Here is a 27385-nt window from a genome sequence, read left to right on the forward strand (position 1 = left end):
GGTGGAGAACCTGAGCAACACAAAGTGCTAGAGGAACTCAGCAAGTCAGGTAGCATCAATGGAGGGGAATTACTTGAGGTTTTGGGCCAAGACAATTCATTAGTCATTGAGTATTTTCGGAGCTGAGACAGACCAGATTTTTGATCTATAAAGTTACCAAAGGATTATGTCAAAAGGCGGGAAAATGGAATTGAGGCCTAGATCAAGCTCTAGCGGCCATTTGACTGAATACTGTTCCTTTTTCTTGTACTCACATGTATTCTTACAACACCTATTTCCAATAAAGGGGACACTTTTTATGACATTGGTCAGAGAGCACTTGGAAGTATTGTGAGCAGTTTTGGGCTATTTATCTAAGAAGGCGTGTGCTGGCATTGCAGAGGATCCTGAGGAGGTTCACAAGAATGATTCTGGGAATGAAAGGGTTAATGTGTGAGAAACTGTTTGAAGCTCTGGGCCTGTACACACTGGAGTTTGGAAGAATAAGAGGGGATCTCATTGAAACCTATCAAATATTGAAAGGCCCAGATAGAGTGGATGTGGAGAGGATGTTTCCTGTAGTAGGGGAGATTAAGACCAGAGGGCATAGCCTCAGAATAGAAGGATGTCACTTTAAAGCAGGGACGAGAAGGAAATATTTCAGCCAGAGGGTGGGGAATCTGTGAAATTCATTGCCACAGACAGCTGTGGAAGCCAAGTCATTGGGTATATTTAAAGCCAAAGTTGATAAGTTCTTGATTAGTAAGGGTGTCAAAAGTTATGAGGGGAAGTCAGGAGAATGGGGTTGAGAGGGATAATAAATCAGCCATGATAGAATGTTGGAGCAGACTCGATTGATTGAATGGCCTAATTCTGCACCTATGGTCTTATGGTCTATGATTTAAAATGTTATCTTTGCCTTGTTGGGCATTTATTGAAATGTAGATTTTTACCTGAGACTTACCCACTGTGTATATGCTTCTTTCTAGGAATGAGAAAAAGTACGTGGAAAAATATTGGAAAGAAGTTCAAGTTGGGGATTTTGTTCGCCTGCGATGCAATGAAATCATCCCTGCCGACATCCTGCTGTTGTATTCCAGTGATCCTGACGGTCTCTGCCACATTGAAACGGCTAATCTCGATGGAGAGACCAACCTCAAGCAGCGACAGGTTATTAAGGGGCTTACAGAGCTGGTAAGCAGCTTTACAACAATTTTGACTTCTTTGCCATCAATTCTCAGAGGCTATTTGGTTCATTGTGTTGTACAATAACTTAGAAAGAGCATTCCAATTGATCCCATTCTCATTGAACATAGCATAGAAACAGGCCCTTCAGCCCACAATGTTGTGCCAAACTAATTTAAACCAGTAATTGAATATATTTCTAAACTAATCCCTGGGTGGTGGGGTGGAGATATGTTTCTATCAAAGGAGATATCAGGCGCACCTTTCCTTCGCTAGCCTGCAGGTCACCCTTGGGCAAGGTGTAGCATCTGCTTAACCCACCCGATCACGGTCACGTGAAGACATGGGCACAGGTGGTGGATGATCGTTTGAGCAGCTAGTGCATATCATAAGCCCTGGTTACGTAACCACTGGCGCTAGGCAGGCAATCCCTGAAGAGTTTTGATAAGGGCCGGGGTCACCCATCTTGTAAAGATATTGCCCAGAAGAAGGCAGTGGCAAACCACTTCTGTAGAAAAATGTGCCAAGCACAATCACGGTTATTGATACCATGGTCGCCCACATCATTACGACACATGATGATGATGAACCTAATCCTTGATACAATGTCCACATCCCACCATTCTGTGCACATTCATGTGCCTATGTCAGAACCACTTAAATGCATCTGTCATTTCTGCCTCCACTACCACTCCTGGCAGCACATCTCAGACACCTACCACTCACTTTGTAAAAAAGACATACCTTGCATAGCTCCTTTTATCTTAGCCTCCCTCAGCTTAAAAGCATGCTCTTACCCTTTTACCCTTTCTTGTTCCTTTCTTCAAATGGCTCCAGTTCTTTGCATTTCTAAGCAAAAAGAGCAATGTACAATATTAGACTTTGGCTTGTAAAGTTATATAAAGGAATATGAAATTATCAGAAATTTAAAGTAAAAAATAATGAAAATTACACCCAGTAGGTAATGCAGAATCTGAAAGAGATAGAGTTTTAGCAGATGGAATTTATTGCTACAGTTAGCAGGGAAGGCCATGCATTGGCTTTATTTATAGCGGAGGTAGACAGGTTTTTGACTAGTTTCCAGAAGATTACAGAAAGAAGGCATGAGAATGGGGTTGGGAGGGATAATAAATCAGCCATGATGGAATGCGGAGCAATGGGCTGAATGGCCTAATTCTGTTCCTCTGTCTTATGCTCCCTTCACTTAATCAAGACTACTGTTGAATGGAAGGTTTCCACATGAGAGAGACAACATTGATTACAGCATCTCACATTGACAATTTACATCGAAGCCCAGTAACCGTAGAATTGAAGGCTCACCTTCAGTTCTCACAAATGCAATTTAAAGGCTCATTCCTCCAATACATTTCCAAATGAAGCCTCTTTTCTTTATTTGCTGATATCTTTTCCAACTGTAGCTTCTTTCCTAAAGACGTTACAGTATGGATATTAGAAACCATGATTTGATTGCAACAAATCCCCTAATTGTTTGCTAGATTACAAATAAAAGCAAATTTTAGTATTGTCCATTATTGGCAGTACATTCTTGACGTGAGATTCCAATATTTTTATTAAAAGTCAGCCTGTTCAATTAACACTTAATGTTACCAGATAAGCTTATTGGTCACTGTCCACAGATAATTCTGTTTAGATCTATTTCTAAGTTTCCTTCTTCTTCAGACGAGGGCCTATTTGCTCACTTGGGATGTTATTGGCCTCACTTGTTAATTGAAAGCAAGTATTTGTTCTTGAAGCCTTCACCTTATATACTGTATTTAACTCTCATTGGAACTATTATTCTGCTTTTGTCTTTTGGGAGTCCCAGTAAAATTCATCAGTAGTTCAAGAAACATTTCACCATTCCCCACTCACAATTCACACCATTCCCTAACCTTTGTCTTCTCCATGTGAATTTTTCAACATCTGCAAGAACTCTCGTATACTTTTTACTCTTCTATCTGCTGCTAAATAAGATCTTTGACTTATCCAGTTAATACATAGAGGTTTTTTTTTAAGGACGAACTGTCACCCCCTTCGAGCGGAGGAAACCAAGACAAGATTCTATGCCCACTGAGTGCATTTGAATTCCTCATTACAGGTTGGATCAGAATTTTAACTGACTCAGCACAATGAAAGTTTGATAGGTTATTGATCTGCAAAGCTTGAAACTTGCTAACGTGGGTAGGACCTTTTTACTTTAGAACAATTAATACCAATTGAAAACATTACTGATTGCTAAATGCACCGTAGCTACTTTGTTATGTACCTCCTCTAACTAATAAAGTGGACATTTGCATCATACACTGGGGTGCTCTCTACAGTTACCTGATGAGGTAACGGTAGCCTTTGGCCAGGAGCAGATGTCGTCAGGAGCTGCCCAACCTTCCTAGAGTGTTTCAACCCTTAACCACTACACTCTCCAGTTGGTGGGTCAGTCACTGCCCATCTGCTCCTGACTTCCAGCTCAACTTCCCTCATCTGCTCCATATCTAGCAAGAGGCTCTTTCTGCTTCCTCCCCCATCCTGCGAGCTGCTTGGTTCTTGCTCTTTTTATCAAGGCCCAGCACAGGCAGCAAACTCCATCCTGATCTTGCTGGGGACCCTCTACAGCTGATCTCCATGTGGAATAGCCATGTCTGCCGTCCTTTGTTCCTGCACTCCTAGAATAAGGACTGGTACTTCAGGACCTTCCTCTCGTGAGTCTCCTCGCATCCTTCCTTCCATGGTACTGTGAGCTCCTCCAGAATGATTTTCTTGTCTTCGGTGGACCACAGTACAATGTGTGGTTTGTACGACCTCCGGGAACGGTGGCTTCCTCCCCACATCGACCCTCCTCTTCCACGATTTGGCAGTTTGCAGCAGACTGGATTTAGGCCTCTTTGATATGACTGCCGCGGCCCTCTTCCTTGATTAAAATGACTGCCCTGTTTGGCTCCCTGCCAGCTGGTCACTTCGTACACCTCTCCCGCTCCGGTGTGTCAGCAAGGGACAGCAGGACCTTGTCGTGGCACCACCCGTCCCGTCCTTGAGTTAAAGCTGTTTTGCATCCTGACGGTATATGTGCCAGTGAACGCCGCTGACCACAAAGCTCGCAGTTAGGGTCTTCCCTCAGCCCCCATGTATGCAGCTGTGCTGGTGTAGGGAGAGTGTCATACACAGACCATAGGAGGAAAGAAATGTACAAGGGTTCCAGTCTCCAAAGCTCTGCCCAAGTGATCTTGCGCTTGGGAAAATCCCATTTCATCCAGGTGACCTCAACTGCACTGCCTTCGATAACGGCTTTTTGTCCTCATAGTTCCGTACCTCTCGCTGGACCCAATCACGCCTTTCCCTTGCACTTGCACTCTCCCATTGTCGGAAGTGTGCCGAGCCGAGGCCTTGCCATCCCAGGCATAGGTTGCCAATGATGTCTCTCAATTGCAGAGAGTTCACTGCTAGGTCTATGGCTGAGTTGGTAACCCACTTTCTGCTCGATCTTGTGACTCCCGCTTGGTTTATTAACTTGTCATAGGAGCCCCTCAGTGTATGTTTGTGGTCTTCTGCTGCTGTAGCCCATCCACTTCAAGGTTCGATGTGTTGTGCATTCAGAGATGCTCTTCTGCACACCACTGTTGTAACTCATAGTTAAATGAGTTACTGTCGCCTTCCTATCAGCTTAAACCAGTCTGGCGATTCTCCACTGACCCTCTCATTATCTCCCACAGAACTGCTGCTCACTGAATGTTTTTTCAAGACCATAAGATATAGGAGCAGAATTAGGCCACTCAGCCCATCGAATCTGCTCTGCCTTTCCACTACATTCTATTATTATCCTTCTCAACCCCATTCTCCTGCCTTCTCTTTGTAACCTTTGAAGTCCTGACTAACCAAGAACCTAACAACCTCTGCTTTAAATGTACAAAATTAACTTTGCCTTCACAGCCATCTATGGTAATGAATTCCACAGATTCACTACCCTCTGACCAAAGACATTCCTTATCACCTCTGTTCTAAATGGATGTCTCTATACTCTGGTCCTAGACTTACCCACTATACGAAACATTCTTTCTACATCCAACCTTTGAATATTCAGTAGGTTTCAATGAGATACCCCTCATTCTTCTAAACTCTAGTGAGTACCTGCCCAGAGCAATCAAGTGCTCCTCATATGTTAACCCTTTCATTCCTGGAATTATTCTCGTGAACAACCTCTGGACCCTCTGAAGTGCCAACACGTCTTTTCTTAGATAAGAGGCCCAAAACTGCTCAGAAGTGCAGTCTGACTCATACCTTGCAAAGCCTCTGCATCACATCCTTGCTGTTATATCCTAACCCTCTCGAAATGAATGCTAATGTTGTATTTGCCTTCCTTACCACCAACTCAATCTGCAAGTTAATATTTAGGGAATCCTACACAAGGAATCCCAAGGCCCTTTGCAATTCAGATTTTTTTCATTCTCTCCTTACTTAGAAAATATTCTACACCATTATTCCTTCTACCAAAGTGCTTGATCCCTGCACTATATTCCACCTGCCATTTCCTTGCCCATTCTCCCAATCTGTCCAAGTCCTTGTGCATACTCCCTGCTTCCTCAACACTGCCTACCCTCCACACATCTTTGTATCATCTGCCACAATGCCATCGGCTCCATGATCCAAATCGTTGACATATAACGTAAAAAGAAGCGGTCCCAATGCCAACCCCATGGCACACCACACTAGCAGCCAACCAGAATAAGCCCCTTTTATTCCCACTGCTGTCTGCTGACAGTCAGCCAATCTTCTATCCATGCTAATATCTTTCCTGTATGATCATGGGTTCTTATCTTGTTAAGCAGCCTCATGTGTGGCATTTTGTCAAAGGTCTTCTGCAAATCCAAGTAAACAACATCCGCTGACTCTTTGTCTACCCTGCCTGTTTTTTCCTTAAAAGTTCCAACATATTTGTCAGGCAAGATTTCTCCTTAAGGAAACCATACTGACTTTGTCCTACTTCATCATGCAACTCAGGTACCCTGAAATCCCATCCCCAATTACAGATTCCAACATCTGCCCAGCCACTGGTGTCAGGCTAACTGACATATAATTTCCTTTCTTCTGCCTCCCTCCCTTCTTAAAAAATGCAATGGCATTTGCAATTTCCCGTCCCCTGGATCTATCCCAGAACTTGGCGATTCTTGAAAGATTATTACTACTCCTGCCACAATTTCTTCAGCTACCTCTTTGAGAACCCTGGAGGTGTAGTCCATCTGGTCCAAGTGACTTATCTACCTTCAGACCTTTCAGCTTTCCACCACCTTCTCCTTAGTAATAAAAACTACACTTACTTATGCCCTGTTACATTTGAATTTCTGGCGTACTGCTAGTATCTTCCACAGTGAAGACTGATGTAAAATATCTGTTCTGTCATCATCCCTCCTAGTGTTCACTTCGGTGAACTTTGGCCAGCTCCTCTCTCGTGCCTCTGTAATTCCCTTTATTCCATTGTAATTCTGACTTTATTTTCTCCTTCTCAAATGGCAGAGTGAATTCTATCAAACCTACCTCCTAAGGATTCCCTTACCTGAAGCTCCCTTATACAATCTGGTTCATTTCACAATACTCAATTCAGAATTGCCTTTACCCCCAGTGGGCTCAACCATAAGCTGCTCTAAAAAGCCATCTCGTAAGCATTCTACAAATTCCTGTCAGAAGAGATCCAATACCTTCTGATTTTCCCAATCGACCTGTATATTGAAATACCCCTGACTGTTGTAACATTGCCCTTATTACATGCCTTTTCTATTTCCCGTTGAAATTTACAGTGTATTCCACATCCTGATGACTATTCAGGGGCCTGTATATAACTCCTATCAGGGTCTTTTCACCCTTGCAGTTTCTGAACTCTACCCATAAGGATTCTACATCTTCCAATCCTATGTCACCTCTTTCTAAGGATTTGAGTTCACTTTTACAAACAGTGCCACCCCACCCCTCTGCCTGTCTGCCTGTCCTTTCGAGTTAAAGTGTATCCTAAAATGTTCATCTCCCAACTATGATCTTTCAGCCACAACTTAGTGATGCCCACAAAGTCATACCTGACAATATCTAACTGTGCTATAAGATCATCTGCCTTATTCCTTATGCTGTCCTGTATTCATCATCCTTTTCAATTTTGTTATTCTTCAATCCATCCCACTGACTGCAGTTTTACTGTATTTTCTGCCTGTCTTTCTTTACAGTCTAACTACACAATGAATCAGCTTGTACACCAAGTGCCCAGTCCTCAGCCCTATCACTCCGGTTCCCGTATCCCTGCCAAATTAATTTAAACCCTCCTCACAGCTCTGGCAAACTTGCCAGCAAGGATATTGGTACCCCCTCGGGTTCAGGTGTAACCGGTCCTTTTAGTACAGGTCATAACTTCTTCAGAGGAGAGCCCAATGATTGAGAAATCTAAACTCTGCCCCCTGCGTCACTTCTTCAGCCACTCATTCATCTGTACCATCATACTGTTTCTGCCCTGGCTAGGTCATGGTGTTGTTTTACCCATGAAGGGTGTAGAGGTGTGTTTGAAGTTTTATATAGTTACTTGTTCCAAATTTTGGTGATTGTGCTAATGTAGATTGTCTTCTGAGTTAACAGCTTTAAAAGAAAACATAACCATCTTTTGGAAAGCCTTCCATTTACAACTTCATCTAGAAATTTTTACTACAACACCATTTATCTTTTATTGTTTATTGTTTTGCAAATCTATCTGTTGCCATACAATATATTATCCAGCTCAGGGTCCATAGGGACAGATTGACTCAAAGCACCCATATGGCATTTCACTCAGAGGAATTGATTTAAAGAATCTTGTTTAAAATCTTCTCCAGGAATGCAACCCTATTGTAAATTGAGGAATGTTTTATATGCGTTTCTTTGCTGTCACACATTCTCCTGATACAACTGCTGTTTTTATCAACAGCCAGAAGAAATCGTTTATGGTTCCAATCTTTAGTGAAACCAGATGAATGCTGGAGGAACTCAGTAGGCCAGGCAGCATCCATAGAAGTGAATAAACAGGCAATGTTTAGGGCCAGGAGCCTTCTTCGGGACTGGAAAGGAAGGTGAGGGAGGGGAAGGAAGATAGCTAGAAAGTGATAGGTGAAGCCACCCACATCAAAGTTGCTGGTGAACGTAGCAGGCCAGGCAGCATCTCTAGGAAGAGGTACAGTCGACGTTTCAGGCTGAGACCCTTCGTCAGGACTAACTGAAGGAAGAGTTAGTAAGAGATATGAAAGTGGGAGGGGGAGGGGGAGATCCGAAATGATAGGAGAAGACAGGAGGGGGAGGGATGGAGCCAAGAGCTGGACAGGTGATTGGCAAAGGGGATATGAGAGGATTATGGGACAGGAAGCCCAGGGAGAAAGACAGAAGTGGGGGGGGGGGGAACCCAGAGGATGGGCAAGGGGTATAGTCAGAGGGACAGAGGGAGAAAAAGGAGAGTGAGAGAAAGAATGTGTGTGTAAAAATAAATAACGGATGGGGTATGAAGGGGAGGTGGGGCATTAGCGGAAGTCTGGGTAGCCTCCAACCTGACGGCATGAACATTGACTTCTCTAACTTCCGCTAATGCCCGACCTGCCCCTTGTACCCCATCCGTTATTTATTTTTACACACACATTCTTTCTCTCACTCTCCTTTTTCTCCCTCTGTCCCTCTGACTATACCCCTTGCCCATCCTCTAGGTCTCCCCCCCCCCCCCCCCCCGTCTTTCTCCCTGGGCCTCCTGTCCCATGATCCTCTCATATCCCCTTTGCCAATCACCTGTCCAGCTCTTGGCTCCATCCCTCCCTCTCCTGTCTTCTCCTATCATTTTGGATCTCCCCCTCCCCCTCTCACTTTAAAATTTCTTACTAGCTCTTCCTTCAGTTAGTCCTGATGAAGGGTCTCGGCCTGAAACGTCAACTGTACCTCTTCCTAGAGATGCTGCCTGGCCTGCTGCATTCACCAGCAACTTTGATGTGTGTTGCTTGAATTTCCAGCATCTGCAGAATTCCTGTTGATAGGTGAAGCCAGGTGGGTAGGAAAGGTAAAGGGCTGGAGGGGATGGAATCCGATAGGAGAGGAGAGTGGACCATAAGAGAAAGGGAAGGAGGAGATGACTGAGGGGAAGGTGATAGTCAGGTGAGCGAGGGTAAGAGGCCAGAGGGGGAAATAGAAGAAGAATGGAGGGGAAGGGAAAGTAATGTTTATGGGAAGGAGAAATTGATAATTATACCATCAAGTTGGAGATTACCCAGATAGAATATAAGGCATTGCTCCTCCGCATTGAGGGTGGCTTCATCACAGCACAAGAGAAAGCCGTGGACCAATGTGTCAGAACAGGAATGGGAATCGGAATTAAGATGTTTGGCCACCAGGAAGTTCCGCTTTTGGTGGATGGAACGGAGGTGCTTGACGAAATAGATCCCAAGCTTACAAAGAGTCTCACACAGACTTCCAATCTGCGCCTCGTGAGGCATGAAAATACCCGACGCAGGCCTCTCATGGTCTGAGTCGATGTTCCCTCCCCTCACCAATGTAGAGGAGGTTGCCCTGGAATCACTGGGCACAATAGACGACCCAAGCAGATTCGCAGGTGAAGTGTTGCCTTGCTTGGAAGGACTGTTTTGGGTCCTGAATGGAGGTGAGGGAGGAGGTGATGGGCAGGTGTAGCACTTTGGCCACCTGCAGGTATAAGCGCTGAGAGGGAGATTAGTGGGGAGGGACGAATGGACAAGGAAGTCACAGGGGGGGAATCCCTGTGGAAAGCGGAGGTAGCGGGGAAGATAAAGATATCTTTGGTGGTAGGATCCCTTTGGAGACGGTGGAGGTTGTGGGGAATGATGCAGGGGCTCACGTGGTGGTAGGTAAGGACAGCAGGAACTCTATCACTGTTAAGGCCGTGGGAATATGGTTCTCAAGCTACCATGATCTCGGTCCTCCAGGAATAGCTGAGAAGAGTTCAGTGAATGAGAGAGGTGGGCTATGAAAATGAAAAGAGATAAATGTGCTGAAAAGATGTGCAAAATGAAAAAGAGAAAGACAAGGAACTGGAAAATATTTGTAAGGAGTGCATGCAGGAGAGGGGAAAGTATTATCTTGCATAAAAGAAAAAAAGCTGATATGAGACATTATTATTGAGCCAGTGAGAGAGGAAAAGGGGGATAGGCCAGAAGCCAGATTAATTGGAGGAATCAAGAACAATACAGAGATTGTTATTAGGGTATATCCTAACCGTGCTGTATATAGGGCTCCACAGTTGAACTGGGAGAATCTACAATGGAAGTTTAGAAGATTTTTCCTTCAACTTTTGTACCCAGAGTGAAATGCCACCCCAGACCTATATGATTTGTGTAGTGCATCTTTCATCAGTAATACACATGAAAATGCAAAACCCAGCATATCTTAGAGGGATTGATCATTTATTATTCTGTACAGAAATGAACATTCTATTTTTACGGGTAGGAATCAAGCTTCCCTGTTCGGTGGGTAATGGTCTGTAGAAGCCTCTGGGGTTATCCCTAGCATGATGGGGTGCATTTTACCTGCATCAGATCTGAGACCTTCGACAATATCCCACATCATATGAGAGCCAAAGCATTACTCACTACTCATTCTGGGCTGCTTTAGAAATCAGGAGATACTGTGGATTATTTGTAGGGCTAATAGCTTTGAAATAGAAAAGGCAGACTAAAGATTCGGGTAGAGTTGTTTGATTGGAGCTGGAAGAGATCAGTAACTTAATAATTCCCTGTGCAGTTTGAGGACTGAATCAGTCTGTTACTGCCAAGGTTTTCCCTTGTGGCTTTTTGTAGGTTTGCTCACACTTGGCAGATTTTCATTTAATCATTCCACTTCATTCCCAACTGTATGCCGTAAATAGGTCAATACAGTGCAGCCTCTTTCCTCATTTACCTGCTCTTTAAATGCTGTGAGACTAGTTTATGTGTGACCTATAAACTTTGATAGATTCAACAACAGAATCAGCATCAGGTTTAATATCATTGGCATATGTCGTGAAATTTGTTGACTTTGCAGCAACAGAACAATACGATACATAATAATATAAAAAACATGAATTACAGTAATTATACATACTGATAATTAAATAGTTAAGCAAGTAATGTAATAAAAAATAGTGAGGTAGTGTTCATGGGTTCAGTGTCTCTCATCGCTCTTCATTAGAAGGTTACTTTTTTAATTAAAAAAATTTATTTTATTGTTTCATGTGGCCTTTGCTCAAGGTGGAAGACACCAGAGTAAATGCCTCTTAGATGTGCTTTAATGTTCTTGTTAATGACTGTCCTGACAAAAATAAGAACAAGCTATTCTGTGCTCTCTCAGACCAGTCCAAACAAGTGCCTATCAGTAGGTGCAGTCTTACGTTGACTGATATGATGCCACAGTAAGGCTGTAGGGATTGCCTCCAGATAGGAAGATACCCTGAAGCCGGAGAGACCTAATAAAAGCAGAAAAACTTTAGTGTTTGATGAAAACAGAAGAGATTGAGGTCAGGAAGATCAGCGTGATTCACTAACGCTCTGTATTGAAGGAGAGACCCATACAAATGCCTCTTTCACTGTTTCGCTCGGAGGACATTTACAGTACATCAAGATCTGGACTGTGACCACAGAGACTAGGCATCTGACTATTCAGTCTGTAGATTGGAGACAGCAGCTGAACATTGACATCAGGAACACATTGTTCTGGAAATAAGTACACAAGACATGCCATTACAAGGTATTTTATTAAGAATGGAGTTTTCTTATCAAGCACTCAGGTTAGGACTATATGAACCTTTTGGCTTTAAAATGGTTTAAACAAAGAGAAGGAGGCCTCCTGCTCAAACTGAAAACACAGCTGAGAAGGATGCAGGACTCTTACCATCTTTTATATTTCTTCCCTGAACAATGCTGAGTTACCTGAGCCAGGAGGTGGTCAGTCTGTGTGAATCCGTTGCCACAGACGGCTGCGGAGGCCAAGTCATTGGGTTTATTTAAAGTGGAGGTTAATAGGTGCTTAATTAGTAAGGGAGTCAAAGGTTATGGGGAAAAGGCATGAAGATGGAGTTGAAAGGGAAAACAAATCAGCCGTGATCAAATGGCAGAGCAGCTTTGATGACCAAAATGAGCTAGTTCTGCTCCTTACGGTCTTACCCTGGTAGAGAATTGCCACAGAAGCATTGGGCCAAATGGCCTCCTCTTATACTGTAACCATCTGTTTTCCTTAAATTTGTGATATTAGACCATAAGACATAGAAGCAGAATTAGGCCATTTGGCCCATTGGTTCTGCTCCTCCATTCTATCATGGCTGATTTATTATCTCTCTCAGCTCCGTTCTCTTGCCTTTTCCCTATAACCTTTGACACTGACTAATTTGGGGCATCATGGTAGTGTAGCAGTTACTGCAATGCTAGTACAGCTTGGAGCATTCCAGGGGTTCAGAGTTCAATTCTGGCACCGTCTGTAAGGAGTTTCTACGTTCTCCCCATGCGTGTGTGGGTTTCCTCTGGGTTTCCTCCCACGGTCCAAGGACTTACCAGTTAGTAGTTTAATTGGTGATTCTGAATTGTCCTGTGATTAGGCTAGTGTTAAATAGGTGGGCTGCTGGGAGGTGTAGCTCGTTGGGCTGGAGGGCCCTGTTCCACGTGGTAAATTAAAATAAGTAATTTTCATAGAGGGTACCTAATCATCAGAAGTGCCTTGTGATTAAGATGAGCAAACTAAAAACAGGTCAGCTAGATTTGTAGTTCCTCACCATGGTTTCAGCTTTGGATCATTCTTCCACCTTCACTTTGAACAGAAACGTGGAACTGATAACTCAAATCAAGGTGGTGGCCCGCTGGAGCATTGTCATTTGCAGAAATGGACTTTGAAGTTCTCAGCAAACATTCCAACATCAGTGGAGAGAATGTTAAAGCTCATGGTTTCAAATGGAAACTGACAGAAAACCAAGCCGAGCCCCTGAAGTCATGTGCAAAGAAACTAGGAACTAACAACAAAACCACTTAGTCTGAAAAAAGAATTTATAAATTTATAACGTACTCTTCTCCATCTTCAACCTTGACCACTTGTGACCAGTGCCATCAGAAAGGTGTCCATCCTTTTCTTCTCTGCGTGTTTAGTAATCTGGTAGTGATGCGATCACTCAAGTTGAGTGTGATGCTTTCCAAAGAGATTGCCTGTTGCCGGGTCTTCAGGTGGCTGCAGAGGCCACTCCGGGATCCACACAAGTGGAGAATGCCTGTGTGTGACTATGTTTAGCAGGGGAGGCTGTTGCACGGGCATCAGTGTACTTGTTAGATCGAGGCCAGCTCCGCTGTTGAGTCTTGGTTGGATTGCTCTTTTCTAGAACCTCCCCCTTGACCTTACTAGGAGCGAAGCACCATATGGCTAAACTCCAGACAGCAACATGATGATCTCCGGAGAAACTAGTTGTCTTCCATAAAGTCAGTGCACCAAAATCCCAGTAACCTGTCACACTTGGGTCTTTGGTGGTGCCAGGCTGACAGACTTTCTGGACTATTTAATTGATGTTTCAAGGGAGTGCAGGAAAGAGGGCCTCCGTGACTTTAAAGGAGCATGGGAAACAGGGCCCTGGTAAATTTAAAGGGAGTGCTTAGGAGCTAGATTGTCATGAGTTCCAAATAACTGGATAGCAGCTTCTCAGAATTTTACTAAGCATAGCTTTAACCAAAAACAGGTGTTTTCACTTGTTTTATGAGCACCAGTTTGGGGAAATCGGTGCAGATTTGGCATGTCATCTAAAACTTTGACACACTTCTTTTGATGCACAGTGGCGAGTATCCTGACTGGATGCATTACAGCCTGGTATGAAAACACTAATGCCCATGAATGGAAAAACCTATAAAAAGTGTTGGGTACAGCCCAGTCCTTCACTAGTAAAGCCCTCCCTAACATTAAGCTTATCTACAGGGAGTGCTAACACAAGAAAGCAGTGTCTATCATCAAACATGCTATGATCTAGTCCATGCTCTCTCTTCACTGCTGCCATCAGGAAGGAGTGAATCTCTGGATTGTATATATGTTGACATATGTGTACCTTGATAATAAAATTACTTTGAAATCTTATTGAACATATTCAAGATATAAATTCAACTGACCAGTGTACTATTTTGTCCTTTTGCATGTACTTCCCTTCGAAATCAACTTGATTGACTTTTTTCTTCCTTGCATCCATTGTATGTGTGTTTAGGAGACTGAATTTGACCCGATGAAGTTTAACAGTGTTATAGAATGTGAGAAGCCAAACAACGATCTGAACAGATTTCAAGGTTACATGTAAGTAGTATCCAGTCTCATATTCTTACCATTCTCGTCTTTGGCTGTCTCCTCCCATTGTTTGAGCCTGTGGCGCAAATATTGAAAAAGAACGTCTTACCTTCTCCACAAGCTTACCAGTTCACTGCTTGAATATTGTGGAGTCAGCTATCTGTTGGATTTTATTGGGTCCCATATGACTATAGTAACTGCCAGAGTGACTTCCACAGACTGATGTAGCCACGGTGCAACTTCCCTTGAAGAGATGCAGGTCAACATTAAACTTGCACACCTGACGTACAATAGGAGGTGTGGTTCATGCAGCCTAGGTGTTGTGGTGGTGGGCAGAGGACATAAAACAGTACAGCGCAGGAATAGATCCCTCTGCCTACTGCATTTGAGCCAAACATCTTGGCAAAATTAACTCTATCTTTTCTGCCTGTAATTGATCCATATCGATCTATCCCTTCATATTCACATGTTTATCTTACAGCCTCTTAAATGCCACTATCATATCTGCTTCTGGCAGCCCAACTCGCACACCCATCTCCCCCAGTTTAGAAAAAAATTGCTGTGCACATCTCCTTTAAACTTTCTCTCTCTCAGCTTAAACGTGGGCACTTGACATCTCCCCCACCCCCGCGATCTGTGGCACTCATAAGTTTAATTTACATGAACTTTATACACAGAGCCCCCCCCCCCAACCCCAACCAATTAGCCACAGGCAAATTACATTTCACTATCCCCATGTCTTTGCTGGTCTTATCCAGTTAAGCCTCACAGTTTCCAACCACACTTTTATTTTAGTGACGCTGTTATCCCCTGATCCCAGTTGGCGGGGGGGGGGGGTGGAAATTTGAAGGTGTGACCCCCTTGAAGCCATTTCAGTTTCGTCTAGAGATCTAACTAAGGGGAAAAACTGTATTTTTGAAACTACCTTTTTCACAGTTCTTAATCCTGTATAAAAGCATAAAATACCTGAAATACTGAGCAGGCCAGGCAACATCTGTGTGAAGAAAAAGAGATTATAGAGCCTTCCAGCCCTTTAGCCAAGCTGATCCATGCTGATGAAGATTCCCATTTAACTAGTCCCATTTGCCCGTGTTTGGCAACATTTAAAAGGCACTTTGACAAGTATATTAAAGTGTATTATTTACATTATATATCTATATTACATGTGTTTTGTTAATGTACTCTTCTCAACCACTTCCCCTGGTATATAAAATGACCATTCTCTGGAAGACCCTTAAGTTCCTATTAAATCTCTCCCTTCTCACATTAAAACTATGCCCTCGAGCTCTAGGTTTCCCTAACCCATGGAAAAAAGACTGCATTAATGTGATCTGTGCCCCTCATGATTTTATACACCCCTGACAGATCACCCATCATTCTGCTACACTCCAGTGAAAAATGTCCCAATTGCTCAGTCTCTCCCCATAACTCAGTCTCTTGAGTCCAGTTCCTTGATCTGAAATATTAATCCTTCATTTTTTCTTTTCACGAGTGCTGTCTGACCTGCTGAGTTTTGCCAGCGTTTTTTTTTATTTAGGACGCCTATATATATTTTTTTGTTGATTTTCAGCTCCTAATCCGTTATGCTTAATCACTCAAGATGGAGAGGTTGTCATGTGTCTGTTATGTAAGGGAGCTCACTCAGTCAGCAGGATCATCAGGGCAGGCAACCTTGGGCTGTCAAAAGGCCAATATCACTGTATTTAACTCAAATTAATCTGACGTGTGTTTCATGTTTTTCTAAGAACAGATGCTGCTTTCACTCCATTAGTCTGCAGAAGCCTGGTTACTTCAGAGTACAGGGTGTGCGACGTGCACAATGCTTGATTGCTGAGGTTCTAATGGGTTCTGTTTACCTACATTAAAGCTTTCTATATTTATTTTTCATTTGAAATTGTGCTGTGTAATTTTCATAAATGCATCAACATGTTTCTTTTCCCATCCTGTTTATGTCCCAGAATATTCAATGTGCTAATAATATTGCCACATGTGCTTTAGTATCCATTATATTGAATTGCTAAGTATGTGTTCTTAAATGACAGTGCCAGGGAATAACTTAATCCTGGAAACTTGAATTAAACTAGTAAATTGTAAGCCAGCCATTTAATGGGGAAAACTGCTTAGTAAAAAAACTTTGTCGATGTGTTGTGAGAGTGACCTCTATCTTCTGCCCTTTTCGGTAACAAGACATTAAAAGGGAAGAGAATATAATCCTGGATTTTTATTGCGTGCTGTGTACATACATCTATTGATGCTTCTGGACACATCTTCAGTGATGTTCCTGGAATCATCGGGTGTTTCAGGTCTTTCAACATCATACAACCTCCTCCAGGTGACCCAGCCGGGGCTGATCAGACCCCAGCTTGTGTCCAGATGGCTAGCTACTTATGACTCCATGGCTCCCCTCTTTTGAGCCACAGCCATCTTGAAGCCCGCTCTGCGGCATCAGTGGTACTGCGGATGGCTCTCCTCTTCCTCTCTCCCTTGATGCCCAAAATGCTGAAATACTCATTGTATGGGAAGAAAAATATCAGTGATAATGATTTTTATATTGAAGCAGCTTCCAACATGCAGAACCTCCATACTAGAATGGATACCTCCATAAACGAAACAGTTTTGTGTGGATGTATTTCAAAGGAGAGCAGTATCATTATCCATGAAGTGATCTGGGCCATTGAAGTGCTGATGAAGGGTCTCAGCCTGAAAAGTTGACTGTTAAATTCCTCCATAGATGCTACCTGATCTGCAGAGTTCCAGAATCAGAATCAGGTTTAATGTCACCAACAGGTGTCGTGAAATTGGTGCTTTTGCTACAGCAGTACTGTACATCGAAATTGCAATACATAATAATAATAAATCTGTGGATTACAATAAATATATATAATAAAATAGTTAAATTAGTAGTGCAAAAAAAAATGAGTGAAGTAGTGTTCATAGGTTCAATGTCCATTGAGAAATCAGATGGCAGGTATGGAAAACACGGTTCCTGAATCATTGAGTGTGTGCCTTCAGACTTCTGTACCTCCTTCCCAATGGTAGCAAGGAGTAGAGGGCATGCCCTGGCTGATGGGGGTCCGTAATGATGTATGCCGCCTTTTTGAGGCTTCGCTCCTTGAAGATGTTCTGGATGCTGTGGAAGCTGGTGCCCATGATAGGCCACCATTTTGACTATGCTGAGCCAAGGGGCCTGCTTCCATGCTGAATGACTGCATGACTTACAATGTGCGCAGACTGCTTTCTATGTTCTGACATTTTATCAGTGGCTCTTAAGTGTTTATAACAGACTTGCTGCTGTTAGTCTTTCTTTTGCTTGTATAAAGTCTGAATGATGAAGCAGCCCGGAAGGAGACATGGCCTACCTCTGCTCCTATATTTACCACAGGACAGAGCAGCTGTATTTGGTCTTGTCTCACTCTGTTCGTTCATTTGCTGTTACGAAGTTTGAATGAAAAAACACAGGCAGAGTATTATTGACACACCCTAAATTACGTTCTCAGAGAATGTAACTTCAGGCAATGTACTGAATAATTTGAAGTGGCTTCTTGAGGGAGTGGCTGAAGCCAACAAATATTCAAGAGTTCAAAGTATACTTATTATCAATTGAGGAATACATTTTAAGAGAAAATGAAGGGAAATATGTTTCCTAGAAGTATGGTTAGGATGTTATGATGGTCATGGGAGTTTTGGGAAAATCAGGTTGATGCTGGATTCCAGGAGAAAGAATTTGTAGAATTATAGAACATCTTAAGGTTGGGCCTACTAAAGGCAATTCTGGATTATGTGTTATGTATTGCATCTGATTTGATTAGGGAGTTTAAGTTAAAGGAAGCCTTAGGAGATAGTAATTATAATATGATAGAATTCCCCCTGCAGCTTGAGAGCGAGAAGCTAAAATTAGATGTATTAGTATTACACTAGGAAAAAAAGGGAATTACAGAGGCATTAGAGAGAAACTCACCTAGGTTGATTGGAAAGGAACACTAGCAGGGATGATGGCAAAGCAGCAATGGCTGGAGTTTCTGGAAGCAACCACTCTAAGAACTTATCAAACTCCACTTTAAAACATACCCAATGATTTGACCTTCACAGCTGGTCTGTGGCAATGAATTCCACAGACTTACCACCCACTAGCAAAAGAAATAACTCCTGATCTTTGTTTTAAAGAGACATTGTTTTACTCTGTGCCCTCTGCTCCTAGACTCTCCCACTATTGGAAGCATCTTCTCCATGTTCTCTGGAGAGTGGTCTTTTCTGTTTCCAATTAATTTCACCATTCAGTAACCATGCGAGAATTTCAACATTCTGAGCATAGAAGGACCCAGTTCTCCCTGAATATTATATTTCAAAAAGTTTTCAATCTAATCTTTTTGTCCAAAAGGGTTTATCATTTGACCCTCTCTGCTAAAAGTTGTGCCAGTAGTTGAATATTTTCTGTGGTTATGGACCTGTTTTCTTCCTGTAGTGGCTGATATTTAGGTCTTTGATTCCTATTGGTTGGAGGTGCACAGAAGATTTTGTGGGGTCCTGCGTGTTTTATATTCTGGAGGCCATTTATATGGCCCATCTCGGATTTTCACCCATATCAGGTGCAGAAAACTGGTTGGACAGCAGGTGAATTTCAAGAGTTAAAAACTCCAAGATTGTGCAGTCATAATTGTTTCTGGAACAAAGGTATGATTTTTGCTCTCTGATGATATCAGTTAGTGTTGTAAGATCTGCAAACTCAAACTTTATGCTGCAGTAAATTCATGATGAACCTTTTGACAGGTGGATTACACTGGACTTTGCAATCACATAGATCACTCATTTTCATATTAGAGATTAATATTCCTCATCAAAATGCTTTTTAAAATTTTTATTCTGATGATGTTTCTCATTTAAAAGAACAATATTCCAACATTGATATTTAGCAGTTTTGGTCATGATGTCGTTTTACAACAAATGGTATTTATTGCTGCTAATTCATCACTCCATCACACTATCATTTATTGGCCATTAGAAATCTCAGCCTGTGGCACAGAGAGACTGCAGTATGCTGTGAGATCCTAATGGCTTCAGATATCTAGACTAATCTAAGTTCCATGAGACATTGAACAAGGTAGTTTGTGTGTGTATTTGCATTCCCTTCCTTTCTTTGTACTGTGGGTGACCCTTCCTTTGGCAAGTGTTTGTGCCACATTTAGCTGACTGTGCTTTCTGCTTTGTCTGGCTGTTCTTCCAAAGGGACATTACAGCCTTCTTTGCCCCTTTTTCAACATGGACGGAAACAGGTTTTCTGGCCCAAATGGCCAACGTTGACCACAGCATCCTCCCTGCTCATCCCTGTTATCCATGTTCAAACCGTAACCCTCCAACCCCCTCCTCTCCATCTACCTATCCATTTACCTCTTAAATGTTGCACGGTACCTGTCTCGACCATTGACCATTTCCGCTGACACTCATTCCAGGTACTCATGATCCTCGATGTAAAGAGGTACCCTCTTAGGTCTCTTTTAAATCCTTCCCCTCTTGTATGTGTGTCCTCTAGCTCTGGACTCACCACTCCTGGGGCAAAGACTATGACTATATACCTTATCCATACTCCTTATGATTTTATAAACTTCTGTTAGGTCACCTCTCATTTTCCTGTGCTTCAGGGATAGATAAAGGGGATGCAGTGGATGTTGGTATATTTGGACTTTCAGAAGGCCTTTGACAAGGTGCCACACACGAGGCTGCTTGCCAGGTTAAGAGCCCATGGTATTGCAGGAAAGTTGCTAACATGGTTAGAGAATTGGCTGATTGGCAGGAAGCAGCAAGTGGGAATAAAAGGATCCTTACTTCTCCCCCTCCCCCTCCCACTTTCAAATCTCTTACTAACTCTTCCTTCAGTTAGTCCTGACGAAGGGTCTCGGCCTGAAATGTCGACTGTATCTCTTCCTAGAGATGCTGCCTGGCCTGCTGCGTTCACCAGCAACTTTGATGTGTGTTGCATAAAAGGATCCTTTTCTAGTTGACTGCCAGTGGCTAATGGTGTTCCACGGGGCTCGGTGTTGGGACCACTTCATTTTATGCTGTATATCAATGATTTAGATGATGAAATAGATGACTTTGTTGCCAAGTTTGCAGAAGATACGAAGATTGGTGGAGGGGTAGGTAGTGTTGAGGAAATAGGTAGGATGCAGAAGGACTTAGACAGATTAGGAGAACGGGCAAGAGAGTGGCAAATGAAATGCAATGTTGGAAAATGCATGGTCATGCACTTTGGTAGTAGAAATAAATGTGCGGACTATTTTCTAAACGGGGAGAATATCCAAAAATTTAAGATGCAAAGGGACTTGGGAGTCCTTGTGCAGAACACCCTAAAGGTTAACTTGCAGGTTGAGTCAGTGGTGAGGAAGGCTAATGCCACGTTAGCATTCATTTCAAGAGATCTAGAATACAAGAGCAGGGATGTGATGCTGAGGCTTTATAGGGCTCTGATGAGGCCTCCCTTGAATATTGTGAACAGTTTTGGGGCCCTTAGAAAAGATGTGCAGGCATTGGAGAGGGTCCAGAGGAGGTTCACAAGGATGATTCCAGGAATGAAAGGGTTATCTTACGAGGAACGTTTGATGGCTTTGGGTCTGTACTCGCTGGAATTCAGAAGGATGAGGGAGGATCTCAGTGAAACCTTTCGAATGTTGAAAGGCCTACATAGAGTAGATGTGGAAAGGATGTTTCCCATGGTGGGGGAGTCTAGGACAAGAGGGCACATCCTCAGGATAGAAGGGCACCCTTTCAAAACAGAGATGTGGAGAAATTTCTTTAGCCAAAGGATGGTGAATTTGTGGAATTTGTTGCAGCATGTAGTTGTGGAGGCCAGGTCATTGGGTGTATTTAAGGCAGAGATTGTTAGGTTCTTGATTGGACAAGGCCTCAGGTTACGGCAAGAAGGCCGGAAATTGGGGTTGAGGAGGAGATTAAAAAAAAGAATCAGCCATGATTGAATTGTGGAGCAGACTCAATGGGCCAGATAGCCTAATTCTGCTCCTATGTCATATGGTCTAATAAGGATCCAATATGGCTAACCTCTCTCTATCTATCTTTTTTTTTTGCCCTGCTGATTCTCCTTCTTAACCCTGGTTTTAAACATTTTATATTCATTGAGGAATTAATTCGTACCCAGCCGCCTAAAGTGATGTGTGCTCCCATCCTTTTCCTTACCTAAGACTCAATATCTCTCATCAGCCAGGGTTTCCTGAATTTGGTACGTCGAGCTTTCACCCTGGCAGTCCACAGAGTACCACGTGTTAAGTTTATTGATCATTGTAAATTGTCCCGTGAATAGGCTCGGATTAAATTAGAGGACTGCTGGGTGGCGGGAACTCAGTAGTGGTTCATTTTAATGTCAAAGAATGTATACAGTATACAACCTGAAATCCTGACTCTTCACAGACATCTGGAAAGCAGAGAGAAAAAAACAGAATGAGTGACAGAAAAAGTCCCCTCCTCCAACTTGTTCATGCAAAGAGCATCAGTCCTCCACACCACCCACTATGTGAGTAATAACAAGCCCCCAGATACCATGATCTGTCATCCATCAAAACCTACTGTTCATCCCGACACCCTGTCATCTCAACAGGCCCTCTCTCTCACTAATGAGGGAGAGGGACATATCGTTCCCGCACGGCGAGAGGGGAGACCAACAGCTCGCTGTTCCCATGTTAACAATCTGCAGCGTCGCTTATTTCAAGTTCCCCGGACTTGAGAATCAGCAAACCCTCTCTCACCATCGATAGAGATCACCCGAGTGCAGAGGCCTCCGACAGCTGCGCCCGCTGTCTGAATGTATCGATCTCCCGCGACGCTTCAGTTGATGATACCAGCGAGGAATCAGATCGTCCTCAGAGCCGCACCCCGAAGGCGCACATCTTCCGATTCGCTCCTGGACACCTTGAACCACAGGCTGCTTGTTGAGTTCCAAAGAGCGAGAACCCACCATCCGTGAAGTAAATAATAAACGATATGACCTCAGGAGTCTAGATGTCACACTTTTAGAAGTCTCTCAAATGCCAACTGTTCCTTTTTCTTTTAATAGACTCACTCAGCTGACCCCTACATGGAGAATTGGGACAGTCATCAAAAACAGGAGCTACCGAAGGGTCTGGGCCCAAAGCATCGACTGTACTCGTTTCCATAGATGCTGCCTGACCTGCTGAGTTCCTCCAGCATTTTGTGTGTGTTGCTTAAGCAAATTCATTTTCTTCATCATCCTCTCCTCTGGGAGATTTTGAAAAGGATTTTTTTATAGTAGAGACTTGGGCGATTTATAATACTAAATTTTTTGACAATGACTGAATTGTAATGCTGGAAAGATTTGGATATTATTTAGGCAGCAACTGTGAAACTCAGATCAGTGTGTGGCCATTACTGAATGATGAAATTAAATTAAAAGGTCATGTGCCTTTTTCTAAAAATCCTCCTCATGCACCGCTTTGTGCATATCAGGCATGGATTGTTCATGAGAAGCGCAAACTAATGATTAATGGATGTTCACCCTATCAAACTGTAATTCTTTAATTTACCTTATCCAAGGAGTTTATAGCACATTTATAGCTTGTTAAGTGCATTCTGTAGTGTGATAAAATAGTGTTGAGAGTTTAGATGCCTCTTGCCAGTCATTAAGTGAGTTGTGAGTCACTACATCCGTCTTCCACGTAGCACAAATGGGAAGATATCCACCTTACTTTGTGTTTATAGCTCAGCTCTTTAACATATATCAATGTGTGCTTGTAATTCTGACCACTTCATACACTGAACCACTCTGCCTTTCTACAAAGTAATTGTCTTTATTTATGTTCCGCAGTCACAAACTTTATGTGAAATTCTGTTGTGTTACATGATCACTCTCTCCCTGGTGATTTTTCTACCATGCGATAATTAATTAATCCTGCCTCATTATCCATGACCAGATCCAAAGTGATCCGTTTTCTGACTGGTCCCAGGATGGATCCCAGAGAGGCTCCATGAACTCTTCTTTTGTGAATATGATTCTTGGTCAAGCTCGAGTTGAGTGTCGATGAGTGTACATGCTCGGAGTATAAGTACCATGAAGAGTGCATTACAAACATGACAAATATAATTACAGAAACTTAAACTTGCATAACGTACACGGCACAATAAAGACCATAAGACAGGAGTGGATGAAGCATAACCTGCATACCTTGTTGCCCGATGAGCAGAGAGGTTCAGTTTTCATTGAGGAAGTTGAAGCTTCAAAACTTCAAAGCTTCAAAACGAGGTGTTGAACAAGACCGTAAATCAAAGGAGCAGAGTTAGTCCGCTCAGGTCTGCTCCGCCGTTCCATCATGGCTGATTATTTATCCCTTTCAACTCCATTCTCCTCATAACCTTTGAGACCCTTACTAATCAAGAATGTATCAACCTGCACTTTAAATATAAGATCATAAGATATAGGAGCCGAAATAGGCCATTTGGCCCATCGAGTCTTCTCCACCATCTCATCATGGCGGATGCAGTTTTCATCTCGGTCCCAATCTTCTCCCTTCCCCCTGTATCCTTTCATGCTCTGACCAATCAACTTCTGTCTTAAATATACATAAAGGCTTGGCCTCCACAGCCACCCGTGGCAAAGAAATCTACAGATTCGCCACTCTCTGGCTAAAGAAGTTCCTCCTCATCTGCATTCTAAAAGGATGCCCCTCTATTCTAAGGCTGTGTCCTCTGGTCTTAGACTCTCCCACCACAGGCAACATCATCTCCACGTCCACTCTGTCAAGGCCTTTCATCACTCGATAGGTTTCAGTGAGGTCATTCCTCATTCTTCTGAATACAGGCCCAGAGCCATCAATTGCTCTTCATATGACAAGCTGTTCAATCCTGGAATCATTTTTGTGAGCCTCCTCTCCATTTTCAGCACATCCTTTCTAAGATAAGGAGCCCAAGACTGCTCAAAATACTCCCAAGCGTGGCCTCGCTAGTGCTTTATAAAGCCTCCACCTTACATCCGTGCTTTTATATTCTAGTTCTGTTGAAATGAATGCTAATATCACATTTGTCTTCCTCACGATAAACTTAACCTGCAAATTAACCTTTAGGGAATCTTGTACAAGGACTCCCAAGTTCCTTTGCACCTCAGTTTTTTGTATTTTCTCTCCATTTAGAAAATAGTCAAACCTTTTATTTCTTCTACCAAAGTGCATGACCATACACTTCCTGATACTGTATTCTGTCTGCCATTTCTTTGCCCATTCTCCTAATCTGTTTCAGTCAATACCCAATGCCCTGGCCTCCACAGCCATCTGTGGCAATCAGTTCCACAGATTCACCCCCCTCTGGCTAAAGAAATTCCTCCTCATCTCTGTTCTAAACGGACGTCCTTCTATTCTGAGGTTGTGTCCTCTGGTACTAGACTCCCCCGCTATAGGAAACATCCTGCAGAAATAAAAATAACGACATTGGTGCAAGTTGAGAGAAATACAGTGCAAGGCAGAATTTCAAGTCATTTCAAGAATCTGATAGCAAGTAGGGAAGAGGCTATTTTTGTTTTATCTAGTATATGAAAATGAAAGTCATCTACAATTATTTCTGCAACATTTTTACAGTTGTCCATTACCTCTTGATTTGTACTCTGTCCCTCAGAGTAGCTACTGTTATAAAGACTATTCCCACCATCAGAATATTTCCTTCACTATTTATCATCACACAAACTGATTCTGCATCTTCAAAATCATTTTTCACACTCCATTTGCCAATCAGAGCTGCTTTGCCTCCATTTCCTTTCTGCCTAATCTTCCACATTGCAATCACATATCTATTATATGGCCATAAGATCACGATCAGCTGGTGACCTCAGTTCATTTATTCTTTTACAAATACCACATGCACTCAGATAAAAAGCCTTTAAGTTTTGTGATTTTGCTTTTAATGCACTCCACCACCCCCCGCCCCGCACATCTGTACATTTTGCACCCTTTCGTCATTCTTAGATTAGAAAAAGATCACTGCAAAAGAATGTGAAAGTTCATTTCTAGGAGATGTACGCCATGGCAGCATAGTGGTTATCGCAATGCTATTATAGCTCAGGGCATTGGAGTTGGGAGTTCAATGCCAGCGTCCTCTGTGTGTCCTCCCCTTAGAACGTGTGGGATTTCTGCAGGTTCTCCAGTCTCCTACCACAGTCCAAAGATGTACTGGGTATTGAATTGAATTGAATTGACTTTATTACTTACATCTTTACATTCATAAAAGTCTCTACGTTATGTCGCCATCTAAATGTGCATTGTACAATTTGTAGTAATTTGTAATAAATAGTCTGTACAACAGGACAGCCAATATAGCATAGAAATACGATTGTATCAGCATGAATTAATCAGAATGATGGCCTGGTGGAAGAAGCTGTCCCGGAGCATGTTGGTCCTGGCTTTTATGCTGTGGTACCATTTCCCGGATGGTAGTAGCCGAAACAGTTTGTGGTTGGGGTAACTCGGGTACCTAATGATCCTTCGGACCCGTTTTACACACCTGTCTCTGTAAATGTCCTGAATAGTGGGAAGTTCGCATCTGTCCGCACCACTCTCTGCAGGGTCCTGCGATTGAGGGAAGTACAGTTCCCATACCAGGCAGTGATGCAGCCAGTCAGAATGCTCTCAGTTTTGCCCCTGTAGAAAGTCCTTAGGATTTGGGGACCCCATATCAAACTTCTTCAACCGTCTGAGGTGAAAGAGGTGCCTTTGTGCTTTTTTCACCTCATAGCCAGTATGTACAGACCACGTGAGATCCTCGGTGATGTGTATGCCGAGGAGCTCAAAGCTGTTCACCCTCTCAACCCCAGATCCATTGGTGTCAATAGGGGTTGGCCTGTCTCCATTGGTTAATTGGGAATTGTAATTTGTCCCATGATTAGGTTAAATCAGGGTTGTTGGGGTTGCTGGGTGGTGCAGCTTGAAGGGGCAAAAGAGTCTATTCCATGTTGTATCTCTAAATTAATAAATATATTCATGATGTGACTAAATTGAAGTTGAAAACATTTATTGCATTGTAGTCAGCTGGAGGTTTGAACGTTTATCACCATTGCAAATAACTTTGGGCCAGTAATATCAGGGGATTGTGGGAAGTTGTGAATCGTTTCTACTCTTCCCCATTTGCAGATTGTGAGTATTAGATCAAAACAATATGCCTAAAAGGGTCGACACAGTAGCATAGTGGTTAGCATAAAGCCATTACAGTGCCAGCGATGTAGGTTCGATTCCCGCCTCTGTCTTTAAGGAGATTGTATGTTCCTCCGAGTGCTCTGGTTTCCTCCTACATTCCAAAGGAAATACAGTTTAAAGGTTAATTGGTCGGTGGGTCTCTTTGGGCCAGAAGGGCCTGTAACTGTGCTGTACTTCTGAATGAATATTTAAAAAATGAAATCATGATAAGGCTTCTGGATGTGCATAACTTTGTCAAAAATTAGAAACCTTCCTTTTCTTTAAAATTACAGAAGATGAGTTCCTGTTCTTCTCAAGCCAAGAGATGTACTTATTCACTTCATGCTAATTTAGAAAAACAGTTTAAAGATGTTCCATGTCATCTTTTCATAGCTGCCTTCTGCTCTGTCATTGTATAGTGAGATTTATACTAAAGAAGCTGATTTACCTTGCATAACCTAAGTTGGCCATTCTTTATGGGGCTCAACACTGTGGATTTCTCATCTGCTTCATGTCACAAAAGTAATGAACGCACAGAAGCCACTCCAGCTCCCTGGTATTAGAAATTAAACTGCCCAGATCTGAGAGAATGGAAAATCATGGAGTTAGACAATAGAGAACCCAACCTTTTGGCTCATCATGAACTTGTTGATCATCAAGCATCTTCCAAAACTAATTCCATTTACCAGCACTTAGTCTGTAGCCTACTATTCTAAGAAACTCTTCGGCAGGCACATGAATGATAGAGTAATGGACAGCTTTGTAGG

General features: G+C 42.8%; 1 protein-coding gene across 2 annotated transcripts in view; it reads left to right on the forward strand.

The window, feature by feature from the left end:
- atp10a (ATPase phospholipid transporting 10A) overlaps nt 1-27385 on the forward strand; it is a 437297-nt gene that overhangs the window by 237634 nt on the left and 172278 nt on the right. For both annotated transcript variants that reach the window (XM_072262735.1, XM_072262733.1), the window contains 2 exons: nt 969-1173; nt 14369-14454. In XM_072262735.1, the coding sequence (XP_072118836.1) occupies nt 969-1173; nt 14369-14454 (291 nt within the window). The remainder of the gene's footprint in view (nt 1-968; nt 1174-14368; nt 14455-27385) is intronic.

The sequence above is a fragment of the Mobula birostris genome, chromosome 7 (assembly GCF_030028105.1).
Source record: "Mobula birostris isolate sMobBir1 chromosome 7, sMobBir1.hap1, whole genome shotgun sequence".
Taxonomy (NCBI): domain Eukaryota; kingdom Metazoa; phylum Chordata; class Chondrichthyes; order Myliobatiformes; family Myliobatidae; genus Mobula; species Mobula birostris.